This window comes from Phaenicophaeus curvirostris, chromosome 12 (assembly GCF_032191515.1).
Source record: "Phaenicophaeus curvirostris isolate KB17595 chromosome 12, BPBGC_Pcur_1.0, whole genome shotgun sequence".
NCBI classification, from domain to species: domain Eukaryota; kingdom Metazoa; phylum Chordata; class Aves; order Cuculiformes; family Cuculidae; genus Phaenicophaeus; species Phaenicophaeus curvirostris.
The window spans coordinates 9,036,930-9,058,699 of record NC_091403.1 but is presented as its reverse complement, the minus strand read 5'-3'; the positions used below and the strand labels follow the sequence as shown (position 1 = coordinate 9,058,699).

The window sequence follows — 21,770 nt, the reverse complement described above, 5'->3', positions numbered from 1 at the left end:
GATGGGTTACTGACAGAGGGCAGGGAAATGAGCCAGGACCGAGCAGCACAGAAACTTCCTGCTGTCACACAGTGCTGCCTGCAAACCTAGATGCTCCGGGGCCTCTCACTCCCTTTGGCTCCAACAGCAAACAGCTCTGGGCAGCTCTAGGAATAAGTTGCCTTAGCTTGATTGTTACTGGATTTCCAGAAACATCAATGCAGGAATTCCATCCATACTGGACCCTGAGTTGTTCACTAAGCACAGGCTGCCATTTATTTAGAAATACATGAGCTCTTATTATTACATTTACCTGGAAAGAAACAATGGTTTAAATTTAAGAGGAAAATAGTAAAAATCAAAAATTGTGCTTACATGGATGTTCTGACATTTCATAACCAGTCCATTCTCTGCTCCTCCATCCCCCTTCCTGCTCAGCACATCCCTGCTTATGAAGACCATCTCTAGGGAAGCCGACAGCCAAGGGCTTTGGCTTGCTTAAGTAGCCCATGCTGGCTGTGTGGCGAGCTACACAGGGTTAGACTTGCAGCCTATGAAGTACAGACGGACTCTTGAAGTTGCCTACTTTTGCACCAATTTCTTAATGTTTCCAGGTAGCTCATGCACTCCCAGGGCTTCAAGAGCTGAGACCTTGCAGCTACTCACCCTAAGGGCATGTAGTACTTGAAGCCAACAGACACATCACTTTTATGAGGATTTTTCTGTAGCTTAGTTAAAACTAGAAATGCTCAGTTTCAGCCACACTGAAAGACATCTACATGTATATCCACAAGTGACCTGAGCTCTTCTGAGCAGCCCAAGATCTCTCTCTACCACTATAACTGAGTGCACAGAGATTTGAGGATCCTCATGCATCCATTCTCTTTCTGCTGCTTTAACCCCTCCCAGAAGAGGGCAGATGAAACATTTAAAGCCTCAACTTGGTCACTTCGATGGGTGAACAAAATCCTCCCTCTTGTGGGCCAGTGCTCACAGGTATCTGTTCTACTGATAGTGTTGACACTGTGAATCAAGGTGGTTTCCCAGGCAAACCACGAGCTACAACAAAAAGAGGATCAGCAGGCCAATGGGAAAGCCCTGTTTTCCTCAGTACAGCTGCTGGATCTTGTAATCAAGACTATCTCATACACTGATGTCATGCTAGTAATGGTATAACTCTGTATCAGACTAACGGCACAATGGGTTTACTAGAGGAGCAGTATATGCAGAAATACGCATTCATGCTTGCTAATCCCTCATAAGCCTGTAATCCTGATTCTTTCTTTTTGAAGTAGTAAGTGCAGATCTATTAAGCCCCTATCACTAGTTGCATGCTAAATTCCCTTCTTCCCACCTGAAACCTGCTGCGTACCCTGCATATCATGGGGCAGGGAGGGTCATGCCATGCCCCCCCAGCCCTCAGCCACCTATAATGACGACTGTGATAGTGCATGTTTGAAAATCCCTCTCTGGGATTTTTCCCTTACCTGTACCAGGGGGATTACCTGGAACCAGCCATATTTTCGCTATGCCTTCCTTTCTGGAGGGTCTGAAGATGATTTCTAGGTCAAAATGAATCAAATTTACCTATGGGCATTCAAGTAAGCAAGGGGATGGATACCTGCTGGTGTCTGACAGCCTCCTCCAGCCAGCCTTGGCAGAGTTTTTTACCCCCTTCTTGCCGGCTGTGTTCCACTGCTGATAAATACCCAAAATTCACCAGCATCTCTAGCCACAGCTACTTCCAGGGAGTCTTGGTATCAAACAATATTTCATAAGCATTCTCCAGCCACTGCATACATATGACCTGGAAATAACCCTTCCAGGAGTGACAAAGTAATAGTCACTAATTACACAACTAATTTATTCTTTGACACTAATAAAAAAAAGACTTTGTATTACAAAGGAGGAGAAAAATATCTAAGGATTTGTTTAATAAAAACTACAATGTACTGAAAATTCAAGTAATTTTAATGCTACAGACAATGCTGTGAGTGTATAATTAGTAATTAGTTACCTACAGAAATGACACTTCCCTTTCTTTAAAGCTATTGTTCATTTATCTTCCTGTTTATTTTTCTTTCTTGACTGTCTTAAGGCCACATGAATCATAGGAATTAATAGTTAATTAATAATTAATCTCTGTGTGCGACTCCTTACCTGAAAGCAGAGGTGCCCCATCCTCACCTCAATCCCCACTGAGGACCAACCCCAGGCCTCCTTTCCCACCCTCTCTCTGCTCATAACATCCACCCTCTGTATTAAGAGCCCAGCAAAAGCGGGCAGCAGTGCAAATTGTGACTCCAGCCACAAAGAGCCACTGGAACACCTCTGACAGGCAGAACAGCTTCAGCTTCTTGTAGAGGAAATCAAGGAATAGACTGTTAGCCCAGTGCTATATATATATATATATATTACATTTATATGTCCTGATGTTAACCAATGTTTTACATATATATATGTATATTAAGTATGCATGTATTCATAGCTATAAAGGCCTTTTCTCTACTTAAGCTAAATTGTATAACTGTGACCTACTGTCCCAGAAGGCTTTTTATTTGTGTTAAATGGGTACTGAGATTATAGCACTTCTTGGTAGTAGGTGCAGAAGCATTCTAGAGGAGACAGGAGAAGATGGATGGTCCTATTGAGGCTCAGCAAAGAAACCAAATACACGAGAATCAAGCAGCTCTACAGCACGGCTGGCTTCACATCTGAAAAATCAGGTATAGGGGCTGGCTTACTCTTGGGAGAAGGACAGGGTGTCACCCAACCTTGTCCTTCCCCAGGGAGATGCTAACTGTACCCACAGAGTGGGGACACCAGTGCCCAGCACATAGCCCTCACACATTCACATGCCCCAGTTCTCACGGCTCCAGCTTCCTGGGGTGGTCCCCAACTGCTCACCAGTTCTGTCTGTTCTCTGGCCTGTGATTGAAGGAGACTGAACCAGGTTGGCCTCTGTGATGCCGCTGATGACAATGCTTCATGAGCACACCATGCTTTTCCACCCTGCCCTGCTCATTGGGGCAGTGCTCCCATTTGTTTTGTCCTGCACAAACAGCGCTGTTCGCTGCTGGCTCCCTAGTACTCATGGGAACCTCCAGCCTTATCACAGATCCCAGCTGAATGCTGGCAGCTCTGTATCAGCGCTCTGCAAGGAGTTCCTGAACGCTCATCCTTCTCTGCCCTGCTAGGAGATCACTGCAAAGCACGTTAGTGAGATTGGCAGGTCCCCTTCTCAGATCTTAACCTGAGGCCTGGGGACTCCTCTGGCTGCTGTCTTTGAGTCTCATGGTCACACGAGCACAAGCAGTGAGATTTTCAGAGCCCATCTGTTCATTCTCCACACCAAGGAGAGTCCCCAGTTCCTCGGAGATGTGTAAACTCTGTGCTGTCTCAAGAAGAAATCAGGACAAGGCTGACCTGAGTGCTGGTGCCAGGATGCACAGCGGTGGCCAGGTACACGGGTGTTCCCTGGCCAGCTCTGATACTCCAGTCACTCCAATGCAGTCAGGGCAGAAGCAGCAGCGAGCTGGCTGCTGGCTGTTACATTGGTGCCAGATGGTGGATGAGATTAAAAGAATTTGATTTTCAAATAATCCATAAACCTGGCTGAGCTAATGTCATTTCATATGCATTATCTTGTAATCCCAGGGAAGAGAATGTTATAGAGCAAAGAGCCTTATTCTCCCTCCCTGCAAGGACTCTAACAAGCTCTAGATAATCTCCTTTTTGTTGGAAGGTGCTTACAGGGGACCTTCAACACCCAGAGCACGGCACAGGGGCTGTAGCTCTGTGCCAGTGCCTGGGAAGAGGACAACCAGGCCCCCAGCATTGCAAGGGCTGTCTTGTCTTTAGTTTCATAGGGATGGGAGCAGCGCAGAGCTGGGCCAGAGGACACCTTGAACTCTGGTCAATAAGGGAGGATAAAGGAGGAATTTTCTTACTTCTGCCCTCTAACACTGCATGGGAACCTGTGCTGCATCAGTGGGATAGGGGGATAGGTACATCTCCTTTTCTAGGTAAACACATTTTTATGCCTACTTTTGGGGATAAACCACCAAAGCCCAAGCCAAGTAAGTCAAGGACATGCCGTGCCCGCCTGGGGAGAGGATCAGGCCCTCCCTGGTGACTAAGCCCCACAGCCAGGGTCCAGTGATCACACTCTCTAACACAAGTGAGGGACAGCATGCAGCTGAAACTTGGACACTGATGGAAAATACCTTCATTGACCTCTCCATCTCATTGACCTTCATTGTAACTGCTGCACAAACAGGCCATAGGATGTTCATCAGGGATTTCTTGCCTTCTCCTTGCCTGCACCAAACAGTTACAATCATTTTTTGTCCCTACCCTATGTGGATGCACCCCTTCCACACCCTGTCTCTCTAACTCTTGCACAGCACCCTGGGCAGCCCTCGGCACCCACCCACTCACCATCCGTCCATCCGTCCGTCCGTCCGTCCATCCGTCCTTCATCCTCGATTCTGCCTGCCTGCTCCCTGTCTCTATTCTTTGCCCTAGAGACTCCCTTGAGCCTGCAGTTACTTGTCAAGCCTCCAGGGAGCAAAGATAACCCTCTGCCAATCACAGGGAACCTTCAATACTCAAGGCACCAAGCTTGGGCACAGCAGTTAAAATCAGTGATCCTTACTCCAGGATCCCCCACTAGAACATGCAAGAGCTACAGCAGGACGTGATTTTAAGGGGAAAGGGAAGGATATCTCCATGGATGGGATTTCTCAGTCACTGCCTGCCATCTAGTGCCTAGCACAGAGCTGTTTCATGGGCAGCAAGCAATGTCTGCCTCCATCCTCAGGGGAATTTAGCTCTTAAATCAGAGCCAGCAACAATTGTACATCAGGCTCCCACCACTGAGGAGTTTCCCACCGCATTCCTCACTCTGGACCAGGGCCAAGAAGAGGCTTTTGGAGTCAAACAGTCTAAATCCTGGCGGGACCTGTCAGGGAAAACAGCCCAGGAGGGAAAGGAGGTGATGTTATGTGCCTGCCCGGGTTGCAAATGCGATACCTAGCTACAGCAAGCTAACTAAATACAACACGTCTTGCTTTGCCGCATGCTGTTACCTTCAAGGTCATGTCATCATCGTCAGCAGCTCTGATCAAAGTGGTGCATACAGGCATTGTGTGAAGAATGCCACGGATAGGCTAAAAATAAAGAAGCAAATGGAAGCATGAGTGAAAAGAGCAAAAAGTGAGGCTTGTCAGCTGTGCAGGAGACTGAAAACGTACAGAAAATCAGGAAATAAACAAAAATAAGCAAGAAACACTGACTTTGTGACTCAGATATTCCAGCGCTTGGAGACACTACTGGGTTTCCCACCCAGTTCAATTCATGGGCAACTATTGTAGCAGGACAACAGTCCCTACAAGCCACTTGCAGCCTTTGAGTCAACACCAGAGCACTTTAGAGGTCTTCAGGCTATTTGGAGGGCTGACATTGTCCCTCTTCTCCCCTCAGTAAGGGTATACCTGTGCTCGACCAAGGGGCTGGTCATCTGACAGCTTCTTGGCCCTCTGAAAGGGACCTACACATCCACAAAGGTAGGAGAGAGCAGGAAAGACAGCTACAGTTCACCACAGTCTTGTTTCCATGCAGGGGAAATTAAGGGATCTGAAATCCAGAATGGTCTGTGATAGACTGCCTGCTGTGCTCACGGTTTCCAGCCCTTGCTGGATTAGAAGCCTCTAGCATCCTGCTGGAAAGGCCTCTTCTGCTCCACCACATCTCCTACTTCTACCCAGGGGCCAAGACTGGACATAGAACTGCGAGTGCTGGTGGACCAGGAGTGGAAAATTGGGTCCCGATGAGTGCTACATCCAACAGTCATCCATCCTGCACCTTGAAACAGAGAACTCGCTGCCCCTCCACACATAGCACTAGTGGGACAATGCACCCTGAATTCCAGCCTCCCTCCTCACCAAGTCACAGAATCACAGAATCACAGAATAACCAGGTTGGAAGAGACCCACCGGATCACCGAGTCCAACCGTTCCTACCAAACACTAAACCATATCCCTCAGCACCTCGTCCACCCGTGCCTTAAACACCTCCAGGGAAGGTGACTCAACCACCTCCCTGGGCAGCCTCTGCCAGTGCCCAATCACCCTTTCTGTAAAGAATTTTTTCCTAACGTCTAGCCTAAACCTCCCCTGGCGGAGCTTGAGGCCATTCTCTCTTGTCCTGTCCCCTGTCACTTGGGAGAAGAGGCCAGCACCCTCCTCTCTACAACGTCCTTTCAGGTAGTTGTAGAGAGCAATGAGGTCACCCCTCAGCCTCCTCTTCTCCAGGCTAAACAACCCCAGCTCTCTCAGCCGCTCCTCATAAGGCCTGTTCTCCAGCCCTTTCACCAGCTTTGTTGCTCTTCTCTGGACTCTCTCCAGAGCCTCAACATCCTTCTTGTGGTGAGGGGCCCAGAACTGAACACAGGATTCGAGGAGCGGTCTCACCAGTGCCGAGTACAGAGGGAGGATAACCTCCCTGGACCTGCTGGTCACGCCGTTTCTGATACAAGCCAAGATGCCATTGGCCTTCTTGGCCACCTGGGCACACTGCTGGCTCATATTCAGCCGGCTGTCAACCAACACCCCCGGGTCCCTCTCCTCCAGGCAGCTTTCTAGACAGACTTCTCCCAGTCTATAGCACTGCATAGGGTTGTTGTGCCCCAAGTGCAGGACCTGGCATTTGGCCTTATTAAACCTCATGCCATTGGACTCTGCCCAGCGGTCCAGCCTGTTCAGATCCCTTTGCAGAGCCTCCCGACCCTCCAGCAGATCGACACTTCCACCCAGCTTAGTGTCGTCCGCAAACTTGGTAAGGGTGCACTCGATGCCTTCATCCAGATCATTGATGAAGACATTGAACAGGGCTGGACCCAGCACTGAGCCCTGGGGAACCCTACTTGTCACTGGCCTCCAGCTGGATTTCACACCATTTACCACCACTCTCTGGGCCCGGCCATCCAACCAGTTTTCCACCCAGGAGAGTGTGCGCCTGTCCAGCCCAGAGGCTGACAGTTTCTCAAGCAGAACGCTGTGAGAAACTGTGTCAAAGGCTTTGCTGAAGTCCAGGAAGACCACATCCACAGCCTTTCCCTCATCCAGTAGCCGGGTCACTTTGTCATAGAAGGCGATCAGGTTAGTCTGGCAAGACCTGCCTTTTGTGAACCCATGTTGACTGGGCCTGATCACCCGGTTCTCTTGCATGTGCTTCATGATAGCACTCAAGATCACCTGTTCCATGACTTTCCCTGGCACTGAGGTCAGACTGACAGGCCTGTAGTTTCCTGGGTCCTCCCTGCGGCCCTTTTTGTAGATGGGCACAACATCAGCCAGCCTCCAGTCCAGTGGGACTTCCCCAGTCTTCCAGGACTGTTGGAAGATGATGGAAAGGGGTTTGGCCAGCACATCCGCCAGCTCCTTCAGTACCCTAGGGTGAATCCCGTCCGGCCCCATAGACTTGTGGCTGTCCAGTCGGGCTAGCAAGTCTCTGACCACCTCCTCTTGGATCATGGGAGCCTCATTATGCTCCTCTAGCTCCTGGGTTTGTACACAGACGGAACGACCCTCCTTACGACTAAAGACTGAGGCAAAGAAGGCATTAAGTACCTCAGCCTTTTCCTCATCCCCTGTTACTGTTGTTCCTTCTGTGTCCAATAGGGACTGTATGGTCTCCCTAGTCCTTATCACTTGGCTGCCCAGTCCCCATCACATCCCACTGCTTTCCTCAAACTCATCCAACATTTGCAGCCTGTGCCATTTGTTAGTACCACAGCTCATGAAGCAATTGCTGTTTTGCAGAGGGGAGCATTGGGTCTGACACAAATGGGCTGCACTGGTCATTTGGAAAAGGCAGGGAGGGCAGGGCAACAGCTTACAAATATGCAGAACCAGATTTACTGATTAGCACATGGCTCCGATTTCCTCCAGTGCTTCCAGAAAAGCAATAGGCAACATTAACAAAAGGATTACTCGGAATTCAAAAGCAAATGGGATTTGTGACCCATTATATTAACCGGGGACTGGAGAAAGCTCTACAGAGAGAGAACACTGCCAGGAGGTCACCAAACCAATTATTAAGAGCTCACAGATCATGAAGCTAGATATATACACACACCAAGATAAATTTCTATTTGCCTGGAGAAGCAGGGTGCTGGCTGAGCCACCTCCCAACCCAGTGTGCTTTTTCTACGTGCCCATTAAACTTGGATTGTATCTAGTTACTTTCCCCAGTAATTCACTTTCCCCGCAAGTTTAATGCTGTGGAATAACATTTGGGAGGGTAAAACCTGAAAGAAGAAATGTAACGGGCATAATTACTTTGATAGATGAGAGCGAGCAGAAAGCAGGCAGGCAGCACGTGGCAGGAGCAGCACACACACTCACCCCTGACACTGCTCATCGTCCTCCTAGCAGCAGCGCTTGCCCATGCCTCATGCTCTGATGTCCCGAGCTTCCCTTTGCCCTGCCACTTGAGAGGGAGAGCAGCCCTTAAGATATACAATAACTTCCCTTTGACATCAGCTCTCACCCTTCAACAGAGATCAGCATAAGCTGCAAATTGTTAGCTGTAAAATCTTCTACTAAACTTTTCTCTAGGCTAATTATGAGATTGGATGTTTGTGGTAGCTGTGGAAAGGGCTGGCTCCTGGTAGCACTCTACCCTGCTTCTGGAGTAGGCTGTGATGGCAAGTCCTAAAGACTTGCATATGCTGCATAAAGGCTTTATTGCCTTGTCTGGTTTTTGAAGAAGCTTCATCTTAATATGGCTGAATAACCCTTCATATTTCAACTGAGAAATGCCCCTGGGTCTCTAAGCACTGCCTATGAAGTCCTGCCAAAGGATTTTATACCTCTCCAAAATCTGTTAGGGAAAAGTAGCCTTGACAGCAAAGCTGTGTCTGGAACTACCTGAAGGGGCTTCCTGCTGTCAGCATTTTGTACTCACTTCACAAATTCCTGGCTTTGCTTTTTCAGGGTTTGGTGTTAAGGATTGGGTATTATCAGCAAAGCTCCTGGAGCAATTTTACCCTGAGCCCAAGATTCCCGGTAACCCCTCTTCTTTTATATCTGTTCTTACCTTTGTAGAGATTCACACAAACGTTGCCTTCTGCCTGCCGCATTCTGCATCCTTCCAACATGCCGGTTATGTCAAAATACAGGGGTGATTTCACAAGAAATGGGAGAAAAAAATGTGTCCTCAAAAGAACAGGATGAGTCCTAATCCACTTGTATCACTCAGATTTTCCACGCCATTTTCTGCTGGGTCCCTGGGCTGCTGTGAGCAGAGCACCCCACACTACATCCCCTGCGAGCAGCTGAGCACAGCAGGAATGGGCAGCGCTTGCAGAAACCCCAGTCATTGCCAGAAAAACTCCCTCCAAAGAGACAGATCTCTTCCAATGCAAGCACAGGAACTTGAGCAGAACAAAAGCCAGTAACTGATGCTGCTGGAGACACTTTATCTTCTGGGACATCGCAGTAAGCCCACAGACTGTTGCAGTTGGGATAGGCTAACTCCTACCTTCCCCAAGCCAGCCCATCCCTTGCCCCAGCAGGGAGGAATCTTGCAGGGTGTTCCCTGCACCGGAGCCGCTCTCCCTGCTCTAGCAAGCTCATAGCTGTATTCGGGAGCAACAGCATCTTTCCTCCTACAGGTCTTCAGAGAGCAGGAACCAGTGTAACCAGTGGCTCCAGCAGCTTCTCCTGGCTCTGCATGTATTTGTCTTTCAAATGTTGAAGCCTTTGGTTGTTTGGAGCCTGCCAGTGGGAGCAACAAACAGCAACTTCCTATTATGTGAGAAAGCGTGCAGTTCTGAACAGTTCACAGTGCATCATAACTATGCGAGCAGAGCTTTGCTTAGAGAACACCAACTCCCTAAACTCCTGCAGACCAGAAAGGAAATCAGCTAGGGAAGATATTTTGTAGGGGACATAGAGGAAAGCTGCATCTGTGAAGCTGAAAAGTGATCTTATTAGGACTTGTTATCTCTCAGTTGCTGGAGGGGAGTGCTAGCATCAATTTGTTACAAAAAAACCTCTTCATCTCTTTCTTCTAACATGGTGGCTTAAGCAACAGCTTAGATGCTGGTCTTTTGGTTTGAAACTGATCCTTCCATTTGGTTCTGCTCCTGGAGCTGCTGGACTGTATCACACCAGGGAAAAGTCAACTTGATATGCTTCCTTCCCCCTTGGAGGAGGGAAGGACCTAGCTTTTGCGTATCACCCTCATGAACTGAAGCATCCTGAGCTAAAAATGGCTTTTGAGGAACAGAAAGTCTCTGCAGTTTGTTCTCTTCAGCTTGTTCCCCAAGGTGCGCAGCTGGCAGAACACTCATATGCAGGCCCCAGCATCTGTAGGTCCAATCTTATGTTGGACTTCTTACATGAGCCCTACACCACTGCTCTCAAAACAAGGAGTCACAGCTCCTTTCCAAAACACCTCTCTCAAGTGCACACTTAATAGGAGAGCTCTTCAACAAATGTGACTGTGCCTTGCACTAAAAAGCCACAGCAAACTCCATGCCTTCTCAGGCACTTGCTGCAGCTTCAGGTTCTGATAGAGAGATCTCATATGAGGAGACCTTTGCCAAGGTGAGAAAAACCCTCCAGGCTTTGGGTGTAACCAAGCTCCAGACTTCCACAATGCTCGGGCAAACACTCACGCAGTTCTCCATCATGTTTGCAAGGAGATTTCTGTTTCATGCTCACCACAAGTGAAATGCTACCCCGCTCTCTGTGCTGTACTGCAGGAAGCACATCACAGCTGCTGCAGCAGCTCATTCCCAGCTACACCTCGACAGGTTTCTTCTCTTCCAGGAGAAAGAAAAGCTCTCTCAGACAAGGTTTTAAGGCTTTGTGTTCTTTTCAGTAGATACTGGCAAAATATATCCCACCAGCCTGCCTGATCAGACTTCTACAACTGTGCAAGGAGTACAGGTATATGTTTGCAGTGAGTGGAAAAAGTCTGCAGCCACCAAGTTCTCAAAGGAAATGAACAGCTTGTGATCCACTGCAGCACTTCTGGGAAAAGAGAGGAAATGAGAAGATACAAACCATCCTCTCAGCAAGGAAACCTGCATGATATCCTTCTGCATTCCCTCTCACCAAGACCAGAGGAGGGGGAACAAGCCACTCAGAAGAACTGAGGAAAAGCTTCAGGATCTAGGATTGTTTGTAGCAACTGGCTGAGAGATTTTTAAATAGAATCAACTGCAGGAAAAAAAAGGCATTGCTCCTGTGCAGGTGGCAAGCAGGAATTTGTGTTTCAGGTGATAAGAAAACAACAGTTTCAGCCAAAAAATCTGCAGTTTTTCAGGCACATATTCTCTCAGTATTTATTTCCTCTTTGTTAGTGCTCTCTGTTCCAGGCCTGTGAGGGTGCTTCAAGAAACCAAGTTTTGTTTTGTTGATGATTTATGGCAGGTCTGCAGCTTCCAAACTACCCAGCGCTAGAAAATAGAAGGCTGCTGTGCTACCCCCCAACCTCAATGGCTTGTGGAGTGATTAAAGATAGCTTTAATTTGAGGCCTGCAGCTCAACAGCTCCCAAGGGATTGATAATATATATATAGCAATCTCCAGTTCCACCTCTGGAGGCCAAATACTCTCCCAGTGATTAACAACAGCTATTTCCTCCCTCTCTCCCTGCCACTGAAGAAGGCTGATTCTCTGCAAGGCCCAGTACTGGGCCCACTCTCTGACTACCAAACATCAACATTTACGACCAGAAAAAAACTCTTCAAGAAACAGAACCAGCCCCAGGAAGGAGACAGCATCATATAAGCACAAGATAGATCTTCTAATAAAGAAACCGGGGTAATAGTGTCAGGCAACCTGAAGCAGACCCAGTGAGACCGAGTTAGCAGTGCTGGCCTATCACACTGAGAATGGGAGCCGAGAACTCCCCACAGCCACCTTTGAGGCTGCTCCCAAGATGCAGGAATGCTAGAGTAGCCTTCCCCAGCCAGCAAATATTAGTCTTGAGCCTTAAATCTTACCCTCCTTCAGCATCTGTTGCTACAGCTTGAGGAGCAAGAGGAAGGCAGAGTGGGTGGGAAAGCCAGCATACCTACAGAGGGAACTGCTGCCTATTCCTCATGTATCCATGTGCTGGACCCGTATTGCCACAACAGATCATTGAATCTAGGCCAGAGGCAGCTCCTACACAGATTAAAAGTAAACAAAATATGAATATCCCAGCTTCCAGTTCCCCAGAAACCCACCTTGCCAGCCTTTGTTTCCAGGAGAATCTGTTCCCACATGGACAAACAGGTAACCCTCCAGTGCTGTTCTTATTAAAGAGCAGGTGCTGGAAACATGAATTAGTCACTGCTTGGAAGAAATCATTTGAGCTCTAGACTGTGACAGCATACTGGTGAGGAGAGCAAGTCTCCCAGTCACCACAGCCCCAGGGAATTGCACACTTGGGAGAAGAAAAGATCACAACATGCATTTCCACAAGAGGTGGAGGAGGATTCAACAAGAGCAAAGAACTCCCGGAGGAGAGCTTCCCTTCCTAGTATAAGTTTTAATATTTATTTAGTACAGGCCCAGTGAAGAGAATGGGGAAATAAGGCAAAGGCAAAGTATCCTCCAGGGCCCAAGTTAACATCTCATACACACAAACCATGCAAAGCAGCAGCTGTGCTCCTCCCTGGAGTCACGTCCCACGTCTTCCCTGTCTGCTGGAACACAGCCTATAGCTTACAAGTCCAGAAGGAATCGATTGACTTTTTTCAGGTATTCTGACTTTAAGTAATCTCCCAGTTCGTCCTTTGTGACCCACAGGTGATCTTCCTTCAGCTCTGCCTGGGACAAATCACTCCTTTGGAGGAAGGCTTTGAAGAAGAATATTTTGGCTCCCACGGTATCGTCAGTCCTGATGGCCCGGGGGTATTTATACTTGTAAATCCCATATGGTGCATTCCCCAGGACTTTGGCTTGAATGTCATCTCCTGCAAGACCCGAGCAATGCAAGAGAAGAAAAAATAAACAACACATAAGACCACAGAGAAACAGTAACTGTTCTCCTGTAGTAACAAAAAGGCAGCATAAGCCACTCTTTGTATCTGGTTCAGACTGACTGCTCCCTCTTCTTAGCAGAAATATTGGCTATTTTAAGCTGTTTCTCACAAAAAACCAACTTGTCCTAGAGTCCAGCGAGTCCCTGAGTGAGAGAGGGAGGGAGAGGGTATCACGTTCTGCCAACCCACAGGAAAAAGCAATGACGTGTAAGTTTACCATGACCAACCTGCCACAAAAGCTGTCACAGGGTGACAAGAGGGAAGGAGAAACCATACACCTGGAACAAGCCCAGACCCGTCAGGGGGCGTCTGGTGATGCTCCAACATCAGACTGTGAGGGCCAAAGCTGGCACCACAGCTGCTGGCATCCAGAGATCCCAACTCACAGCCTGCCAGTTTAGTCGGCCCCCGCATGCTGCAGTCACTCTGTGATGGAGCACAGTTACAGAGCCAGCAACATGGCTCTTAGTAGAAAGCCCACCCCACTGAGCTCCATCCCACTGCCATAAAATGCCTTTTCCCAACAGATAAGAGGCAACTTCACTACAACAGATGGCAAATATACCTCAGGCAGGGCAAAGGAAGAAAACAACTGGGACAAAAAGAAGGGAAGGCCAGGCATACAGCAGACTACACACCCAAAAACATAGCCATGGCTCGCTCAGCTGTGCCTCGCAGCGTCTCTCCAGGCTGCCATTCCACTTGAGGCAGCAGCCACAGCTGCTGGTTACCGATTTTCTGTTTCACCAGTAGCATCAGGTTACTGTCCAGCTTCCTGTTCAACGACATTCGATTGTTGTTTTTATCAGCATCTGTGAAAAAAAATAAAATAACGCATGCAGGAAATAAAGCCTCCTGGCAGCACTGGCCTGATCCCCATGATTCATCACCCCTCTGTGTCTCACATCTTTCCAGCAATAATGCACAAACATGGATAAGTGGAACAAGACAAATATCTAGACAGAAATGCTCTCCACCACTCTGGAAGCCAATGAAGGATTCAGCTGGAACCTACTGTTAGACAGTACCCTACCTGTTTCATTTCCAAAGGCAGTTTACAGGAAGCAGTCTGGATACCCACATTGTCAAAAATCAACAAGAGCATCAGAGCAGCTTGGGTACCAAGTGACTTGAGGTTTTTATTGTCTGGAAACAACACCCATCTCACCACTTTCCTCTGATAAGGCTATGTGAACACACACTTTGCAGCATGGCAACACAGGTTCCCTTGACAGTCAGTTAGTTAAACCTTCACACGATAATGGTGCTACCACAGAGTCAAGATCCTCTTTGAAACAAAAAAAGACTCAGCAAATGCCTCCCCTCCACTAAACTGCACTCAGCTGTGTCTGGCAGACAATCAGGGTGTTTTTACACACCACAAATTTCAACCTGTACCTGTTATCCGTGGAGCAGCTTTGAATTGCAATAACTTCTGTTCCCATTTGTCCTCCAGGTCTTGAGCCATGATGACGGTTTTGCCAGGTGCTTCATCCTGATCATCATATGCACTTTCCTTTCTCCTCCTGAGCTGCTCCTCCTCCTGCAGCTTGCGGATTTCATGATCTGAATATTGGCTTTTCTCCAGCTCTATCTAGAAAGGCATCACAGAGAATTGCTGAGGGGCCAGCACTGCAGGATGGACTTGGCAAGAGAATTAAATCATTTCTAACTTAGTGACTACAAAATGATGGGAATTTCATAGAATCACAGAATCGTTTAGTTGGAAAAGACCTTTGAGATCATCAAGTCCAACCACATTTCCAAGCACCTCGTCTACCCTTCTTTTAAACATGTCCAGGGAAGGCAACTCAACCACTTCCCTGGGCAGTCTCTGTCAGTGCTCGATAACCCTTATGGTGAAGAACTCTTTCCTGACATCTAATCTGAACCTCCCCTGGCACAACCTGAGGCCATCCTCTGTCATCCTATCGCACATCAGCTGGGAGAAGAGACCAACACTGATAACCAACGCTCCTTTCTGACAGTTGTAGACAGTGATAAGGTCTCCCCTCTGCCTCCTAGTCTCCAGGCTAAACAACTGCAGTTCCTGCAGCTGCTCCTGTTCTCCAGTCCCTTTACCAGCTTTTCAGCTGAGGAAGGAAAGCAAATGCTATGAAACGGACGTTCTGTCTAACTTTGAAAAATACAGTTACTAGGACAAACCTCATGAGCTTCAACAAAGCCAAGTGCAAGGTCCTACACCTGGGTCGTGGCAATCCCCAGTTTCAATACAGGATGGGGAATGATGGGACTGAGAGCTGCCCTGCAGAAAAGGACTTGGAGGTGACTGATTGATGAGAAGCTCAACGTGAGCCAGCAGTGTGTGCTTGCAGCCCAGAATGACAACTGTATCCTGGGCTGTATCAAAAGAAGAGTGGCTAGCAGGTCGAGGGAGGCAATTCTGCCCCTCTGATCCTTTCTTGTGAGACCTCATCTGGAGTAGTGTTTCCAGTTCTGGAATCCTCAACATAAGAAGGCGATGTGAAACTGTTGGAACCGGAGAGCTACAAAGATGATGTGAGGGATGGAGCACCTCCCACTCGAGGACAGGCTGAGAGAGCTGGGGTTGTTCAGCCTGGAGAAGAGAAGGCTCTGAGGAGACCTTGTTGTAACCTTCCAGTACCTAAAGGGGCTATAAGAAAGCTGGGGAGGGACTGTTTACAAAAGCTTGTAGAGCTAGGACTAGGGGAATGGTGATAAATTGGAGAGGGGCAGAGTTAGACTAGACATTAGGAAGAATTTCTTCACTATGAGAGTACACTGGCAGAGGTTGCCCAGGGAAGCTGCGGCTGCCACATCCCTGGAGGTGTTCAAGGCCAGGTTGGATGGGGCCTTGGGCAGCCTGATCTAGCGAGATGTCCCTGCCCACGGCAGGGGGGTTGGAATTACATGCTCTTTAAATTCCCTTCCAACCCAAACTATTCTATGACCCAAACTCCGCTTCAGCGCCAATCAATACGCTCCACTCCCCGCAGCACTAACTACCCTCGGTACCCCCGCCCGCCCCGCAGGATGCTCTCTCTACCTGCCCCATGAGAGCCGCCATCTCCTCCTCCTCCTTCTCGAGGGGCTGCGTGACGCGGGGCGGCCTCAGCAGGCACAGGGCCCCGAAGAGCCGCCAGGGCCGGGCCGCGGCGGCGCTACCGAACCGCCTCCCCCACCGCGCGGGCGCCGCCATCTTTCCGCCGCGCTCCCGTCGTGCCCCGCGCCCGCCGCCGCCGCTTCCGGGGAGCCGCCGCGAGCGCGCGGCCATGGCGGTTCCTTGGCAACGGCTGCTCGGAGCGGCCTGGCGGTGAGTGGCGGCGGGACCGGGGGGGCCCGCGGGGGGGACCGGCCGAGGGTGTCCTCACGGCTGTTTCTCCTTCCGCAGGGCCCGAGCTGCCGCCCCGTGGGGCCGCGGCCTCCAGACCGGCCCCCCGCGGCCGCAGGAGCTGGCGGAGGAGGCGGAGAAGCAGAGAGCGACCGACGCGAGGTGAGGGGCCCGGCCGCTTCCCTCTCGCCGCGGGGCTTTCCTGGAAGCGTTTGGTTGGGAAAGGCCTTCGACGTCGTCGAGTCCAACCCTGCTTGTCCCCTACTGAACCACATCCCTAAGCATTTCATCCGCCCGACTGCAAGCACCTCCAGGGATGGGGGCTCCGCCGCCTCCCTGGGCAGCTGTTGCAGTGCCTGATAACCCCTTGCATGAAGAAATTTTTCCTAATGTCCAATCTGAACCTCTCCTGACAAAACTTGAAGCCATTTCCTCTCATCCTATTACCTATCACTTGGGAGAAGAGACCAACATCCACCTCGCTACAACCTCCTTTCAGGCAATTGTAGACAATGATAAGGTCTCCCCGCAGCCTGCTTTTCTCCAGGCTAAACAACCCCAGTTCCCTCACCCACTCCTCTTAAGATTTGTTCACCAGCCCCCTCACCAGCTTCACTGCCCTTTATTGCCTTCTTTTCAGCTAAGGAGGGAAAGCAAGTGACTCAACCACAAACACAGCTTGTGTCTTTCGGAGACTTGATCACTTCTTTCTGTCCCAATATGAAACAAAGCTTTGCAGAATTTAGAGAGTGTGACCCTGTTAACTGTTGCTTTGTTCCTCAGCCCTTTAATCCTGCAGAGGAGCTCCATGAGATGGGATGGAAAAACGTACGAAGAGATTCCAATAGCTTACATCAAAGCTACATACAACAAGTAAGAAAATGGGCTGCTCCGTTCCTATTCTCATGCAAAATAAAAGCTTATAACACAACTAGACTTTAGCAAGTCTTCATCTTGATCAAAAGGTGTAAGAAGCCGAGAACCATTGAATTGTTTGGGTTGGATGGGACCATGAAGGTCATCTAGTCCAACCCCTCTGTGGTGAGCAGGGACATCTTCAACTTGATCAGGTTGCTCAAAGCCCCATCCAACCTGACCTTGAATGTTTACAGGGACAAGGCATCTGCTACCTCTCTGGGCAGCCTGTGCCAGTGTTTTACCACCCTCAGTGTAAAAAATTTCTTCCTAACATCTAGTCTAAACTATTGCTAGAGGCCCTGCTAAAAATGTTTTCCCAATTTTTCTAAGCCCCCTTTAAGAATTGAAATGCCGCAATAAGGTCTCCTTGTAGTCTTCTTCAAGCTGAACAACAACAACTCTCAGTCTCTCTTCATAGCAGAGGTGTTGATCATTTTTGTGGCCCTTCTCTGGACCCGCTCCAACAAGTCCATGTCTTTCCTGTGCTGAGGGCTCTAGAGCTGGACGCAGTATTCCAGTTGAGGTCTCACAAGAGCAGAGTAGTAGAGGGGCAGAATCACCTCCCTTGACCTGCTGGCTGCTCTTCTTTTGACGCAGCCCAGGATATGTTTGGCCTTCTGGGCTGCAAGCACATATTGCCAGCTCATGTCCAGCTTCTTATGCATCAGGATCCCCAGGTCCTCTGCAGGCCTGCTCTCAATCTCTTCATGCCCCAGCCTGTATCGATACTGAGGGTTGCCCCGACCCAGGTACAGGACCTTTTTCTTTGCCTGATGTCAGGGGAGCGGTGTTCATGACTGGGAAGATGATAATACTGAATTCAAACCTCAGTGCCATAAAGGAAGCTTAACTGTCCTTACAATGTCTTTAATAGCAATAAGATTGCTATTACATGTTTTGCTTGCATTCTGATGAATAATTAGATGCTGACAGCTTTTACGGCAGGTTACTTCCAGCCCTCCACTCTAGTGCTATTCCTATACAGCTGATGAAAAAATTGTGATATTCTCCATGAGAGATTGTTGTGTTTCATTACTGATCTCTGGTGTCATATTTTACTGTTTCTGAAAGCTCTTTCCAGTTTTAGAAACATTTTTTTTTGCCTCTTTTTAATAAACAGAAGAGTTAAAATGCTCACAGTGAGAGGTGGGTCTGGAAGGGCTAAGTAGTATCTGAGGTGTAGCTGATAAAGGAGAGGATACCTTATCCAAAATAGTTTTGCCACCTTACTCAGATTCTCCAGGGTGACCCAGAAGGTCACTGCTGGGAAGTCTTTGCAGCGGGTTATTGTAAGCTGGATGCCTCAAAAGAGAGTGCTGAGTTAGGGTGATGTGGACAAGGGAGACAGGAGTCCTGTGGTGAGCTGTGACAGTAAGTTGAGCGAGAAGAAACTGGAGAATAAAGCTTTGTTCTTGCTCGCTTCTTTCTTTTCCCTCTTTCTTCCTGTAGCACCCACGTCCGAGTGGTCAGCTTTGACAACAGGCCATTGTCTCATACATCCTGTGGCACAGAAGGCTTCCACAATGCCAAGAAGGGAACTGCCATCGCAGCACAAACTGCAGCCATGGCAGCCGCAGTGGTGAGTCCGCGCTGCTGATTCCCACCCTCCCAGCAGGGAGCACTGACTGCATCCCCCCAGCCTGCGCACAAACCTCGCTTATGGGCTGCAGGCCAGAGCTCTGTTCTTTCACGCTCAAGCAGCACGCTGCTGTGTGCTGAGTTTCCCTTGCTTCATCTGACACAGTGCACACCTTCACACAGACAAGGTGTGTTCAAAGCAGCTGAGATGAGGAGCTTAGCTGTGCACATTGTGATCAGGAAATGTGACTTGGGGCCTACCCTTTCCTAACTCATGTTCGCATAGCTCCTGTTTTTCAAGTGAACACCTCTCTGGCATTTTGGAAATACAGCCCCTGAATCAGCAGCAGTTCAATTTTTGCACTGTAGGGGACCGAGAAGCAGCTATAATTGCCAGCTGAATGTTTTACATTTGCTCTGCCACAGGAGAACTGAGCCGCTGCCAGCAGTTCAGCCCGAGAAGGCAATGTCCTTGCAGGTGTAGTTTCCAGCTGCGTAGAGTTTACTGTAATTGTTCCTAAAAACCCACATGGGTGTCCTGGTGGCAGGAGAAGATGAGGCTGGCTGTGTCATGGTCCTCATCACAGTAGAATGAGGCAAGGTTAAACTCAAAGTCCTCATTCTGAATTAGGCGGAACTCCAGCCTTTCATGTCAGAAGTGGTTGGTACCACTGCTGGCCAACAGCTTTTTGTGGTTGACAAAGAGGAATATAAGAACAGCTTCACTATTCATCTGTGCTCATCAGAGCCTCCTAATAGCTGCGTAGCTGTGCTTGGCCAGGTTTATTCTGTCACTGTTAAAGTTGTTAGTACATTAATTGCACCAGAACATGGGAAGCCAGAGGCCCAGAGGAGGTCCATCCACTTGGTGGCAGCATGCCTATGCTTTACAGCAGGTGGTTTTCATTTTCAATTTGCAGGCTCCTAGAATTTTTGTACTGAAGGTGTGGACTCCTGCACAGCAAATACAAAGCTTTCCTGCTTTTCTCATTTACCCTCTAGAAGGAATCCACTGATGACGGGAGAGAAGTGGCCACATTAGAGAAAGTAAAACCACTTTCAGTTAGTCCTTGTTAGTCCCTTGCCAGTTTGGTCATGTATCCATGGATGTGTCATTTTTTGCTGTGGCTTTAGGTCACAGATAGTTTGACCTTAAAGCTTCCTCTGTATGCAGAGTTTAAAGCCTGGCACAGAAGTTCTCTTCAACTGCCTTGGCTGTATCCAGGCCTCCTTTTCTCCTAGAGTCTTTGTGCAATAATCCCCATAATTTATCCTCTGTATCTGTTACTACTCATTCTTCATTTTCACTGAAAGAATGCTGTGGTAGTGGGCCAAAAGGGAATGAAAGACTCCAGGGAAGCCAGAGCAGCAGCAGTTATATCAAACAGAACATTAACCAGTTGTTCTTTTTGCAGAAAGCACGTGGGAAAGGTGCGTTACATGTACGAGTCATGGTGAAAGGGCTGGGTCCAGGACGCAAGGTAGGTGCCAGAGTTTCTTTTCATATTTCTCTTCCTCTGGCATCATCCAGGATTTTTAAATTCAGGCTGGTCTCGTGACTCTACCTACTAACTTTTTTTTTTTGAAGGTGATGTAAAGAATTCATCACTCAAGTGCCTAGTAATGAAATTTTAGAGTCATTAGAATTATAAAAATATCACTTTGGAAATAGAATAAAAGCTGTATTTGGGACATCTTCTAACTAAAGCAGGGAAATTGATGGTATTGCTGATGAAAGGACTGGAGGAGATAATTACCAAGTAAAACCATTGGAACAAGTTGATTCTTGGACAGAGAAGCAAACTATTTTCCCCTGAGTTTTTCCCTTTTTGCTGTTCCATGTGTTGATAACAGCGTGTCATCTGCTGTCTTGTTCTTCCAGGCTGCCATCAAGGGATTGACTATGGGAGGTTTGGAGGTCATCTCCATCACCGACAACACCCCGGTGCCACACAACGGCTGCCGCCCACGGAAAGCCAGGCGAATGTGAGAGGGCAGTGAAAGAGACACACAACTTCCAACATCAGTTCATGCAACAGGGAGTGGGTTGAATGTTGCTCCTTTGACAGATTCCACCCTGTAAAACCACCCTCCCTTGAAATACTTGTTGAGGGAAGCTTGAAGAAAAGAGATGATTCTGAGCCTTAAAAGCCCTGGTGGTAGAAGCTGGTGGTAAAAGCAGGAATATGTGTACTCCTTTAGTGGGCAAGCCTTTTGTGTACAGAGTTTGTTGATTAAAATGTTGGTCTTTTTACAGCCATTCCTGCTGTGTTCCCACAAGTATTTTGTATTATTATTGCCTCTCGACTGCCGTCTTCCTGTTACCGCCATATGTGGCTCTTATTTAGCCCTCCCTGCTATTATTGCCTTTATTAGGTGGAAGGGGAGCTTGAGATCTGTACTGAAACAGACCTCCTTGCAGTCTTCTGTAGTAAACAACTGCACAGGGTCACGTCATCTTCCTTCCCTTTTTCTCTCACTGCACACATTTGGAAACAAGGCAAGGCATAATTCTTCCCCCTGGCTTGCAGAGCTCAGTGTGCTGTGCCAGAGGCAACTCTCTCTGCTCGCACAGCGTGGAGCACTGCAGTCTGGATCCATTATTGGCAAAGATCTATTGCAGTGTTTTGTTTCACCCGAGCTGCAGCCTGCCAGTGCTATTGGCAAACGGAAAATGTCAGTCGTTGTAAAGGGGCTGGGATCTTGCCAGTCTTGATGCTTGCAGTATCTTTAGTCCTAGCTTGTGCACCACAAACTGGATTTTCTGTAGTCCTGGGTAAAGCATGCAGGGAGTTACTATGCCCAAGGAACAATTAAAGGAGATTTAAAACATTTAAGTCTTGAACTGTACCTCTCTATATGCACAGGCAGCATGAACTTGTCGTGGTTCTGTGATGTATTGTTGCTGTCCCAGCTCCATCCAGAGAGAATTTTT

The 21,770-nt window shown here is 48.4% G+C and overlaps 2 protein-coding genes and 1 long non-coding RNA gene across 3 annotated transcripts; 1 reads left to right on the top strand and 2 right to left on the bottom strand.

Annotated features, from left to right (window-relative positions):
- Nucleotides 1-1,612: 1,612 nt before the first annotated feature.
- Nucleotides 1,613-9,456, bottom strand: LOC138725545 (uncharacterized). The gene is made up of 3 exons (XR_011338261.1): nt 9,082-9,456; nt 5,070-5,150; nt 1,613-1,798 (listed from the first exon to the last, which is right to left on the bottom strand). It is a non-coding gene; the product is annotated as an uncharacterized lncRNA (long non-coding RNA).
- A 2,868-nt stretch (nt 9,457-12,324) lies between these two features.
- On the bottom strand, nt 12,325-16,222 carry MRPL46 (mitochondrial ribosomal protein L46). The gene is made up of 4 exons (XM_069866547.1): nt 16,055-16,222; nt 14,425-14,620; nt 13,665-13,838; nt 12,325-12,957 (listed from the first exon to the last, which is right to left on the bottom strand). The coding sequence occupies exons 1-4, from the start codon at nt 16,205-16,207 to the stop codon at nt 12,707-12,709; spliced, it is 774 nt and encodes a 257-aa protein (XP_069722648.1). The 5' UTR covers nt 16,208-16,222; the 3' UTR covers nt 12,325-12,706.
- Nucleotides 16,223-16,255: 33 nt separating this feature from the next.
- On the top strand, nt 16,256-21,095 carry MRPS11 (mitochondrial ribosomal protein S11). The gene is made up of 6 exons (XM_069867281.1): nt 16,256-16,321; nt 16,400-16,501; nt 17,123-17,212; nt 18,707-18,836; nt 20,251-20,316; nt 20,718-21,095. The coding sequence occupies exons 1-6, from the start codon at nt 16,281-16,283 to the stop codon at nt 20,823-20,825; spliced, it is 537 nt and encodes a 178-aa protein (XP_069723382.1). The 5' UTR covers nt 16,256-16,280; the 3' UTR covers nt 20,826-21,095.
- Nucleotides 21,096-21,770: the final 675 nt, after the last annotated feature.

Excerpts from the sequence above, each read along its gene's own strand:
- MRPL46 (XM_069866547.1), bottom strand. The coding sequence starts at position 16,207 with ATGGCGGCGCCCGCGCGGTGGGGGAGGCGGTTCGGTAGCGCCGCCGCG. Across the intron at positions 14,621-16,054 it reads TGGCGGCTCTCATGGGGCAG|ATAGAGCTGGAGAAAAGCCA; the intron begins GTAGAGAGAGCA and ends ATGCCTTTCTAG. Across the intron at positions 13,839-14,424 it reads AGCTGCTCCACGGATAACAG|ATGCTGATAAAAACAACAAT; the intron begins GTACAGGTTGAA and ends TTTTTTTCACAG.
- MRPS11 (XM_069867281.1), top strand. The coding sequence starts at position 16,281 with ATGGCGGTTCCTTGGCAACGGCTGCTCGGAGCGGCCTGGCG. Across the intron at positions 18,837-20,250 it reads CAGCCATGGCAGCCGCAGTG|AAAGCACGTGGGAAAGGTGC; the intron begins GTGAGTCCGCGC and ends TTCTTTTTGCAG. Across the intron at positions 20,317-20,717 it reads GGCTGGGTCCAGGACGCAAG|GCTGCCATCAAGGGATTGAC; the intron begins GTAGGTGCCAGA and ends TTGTTCTTCCAG.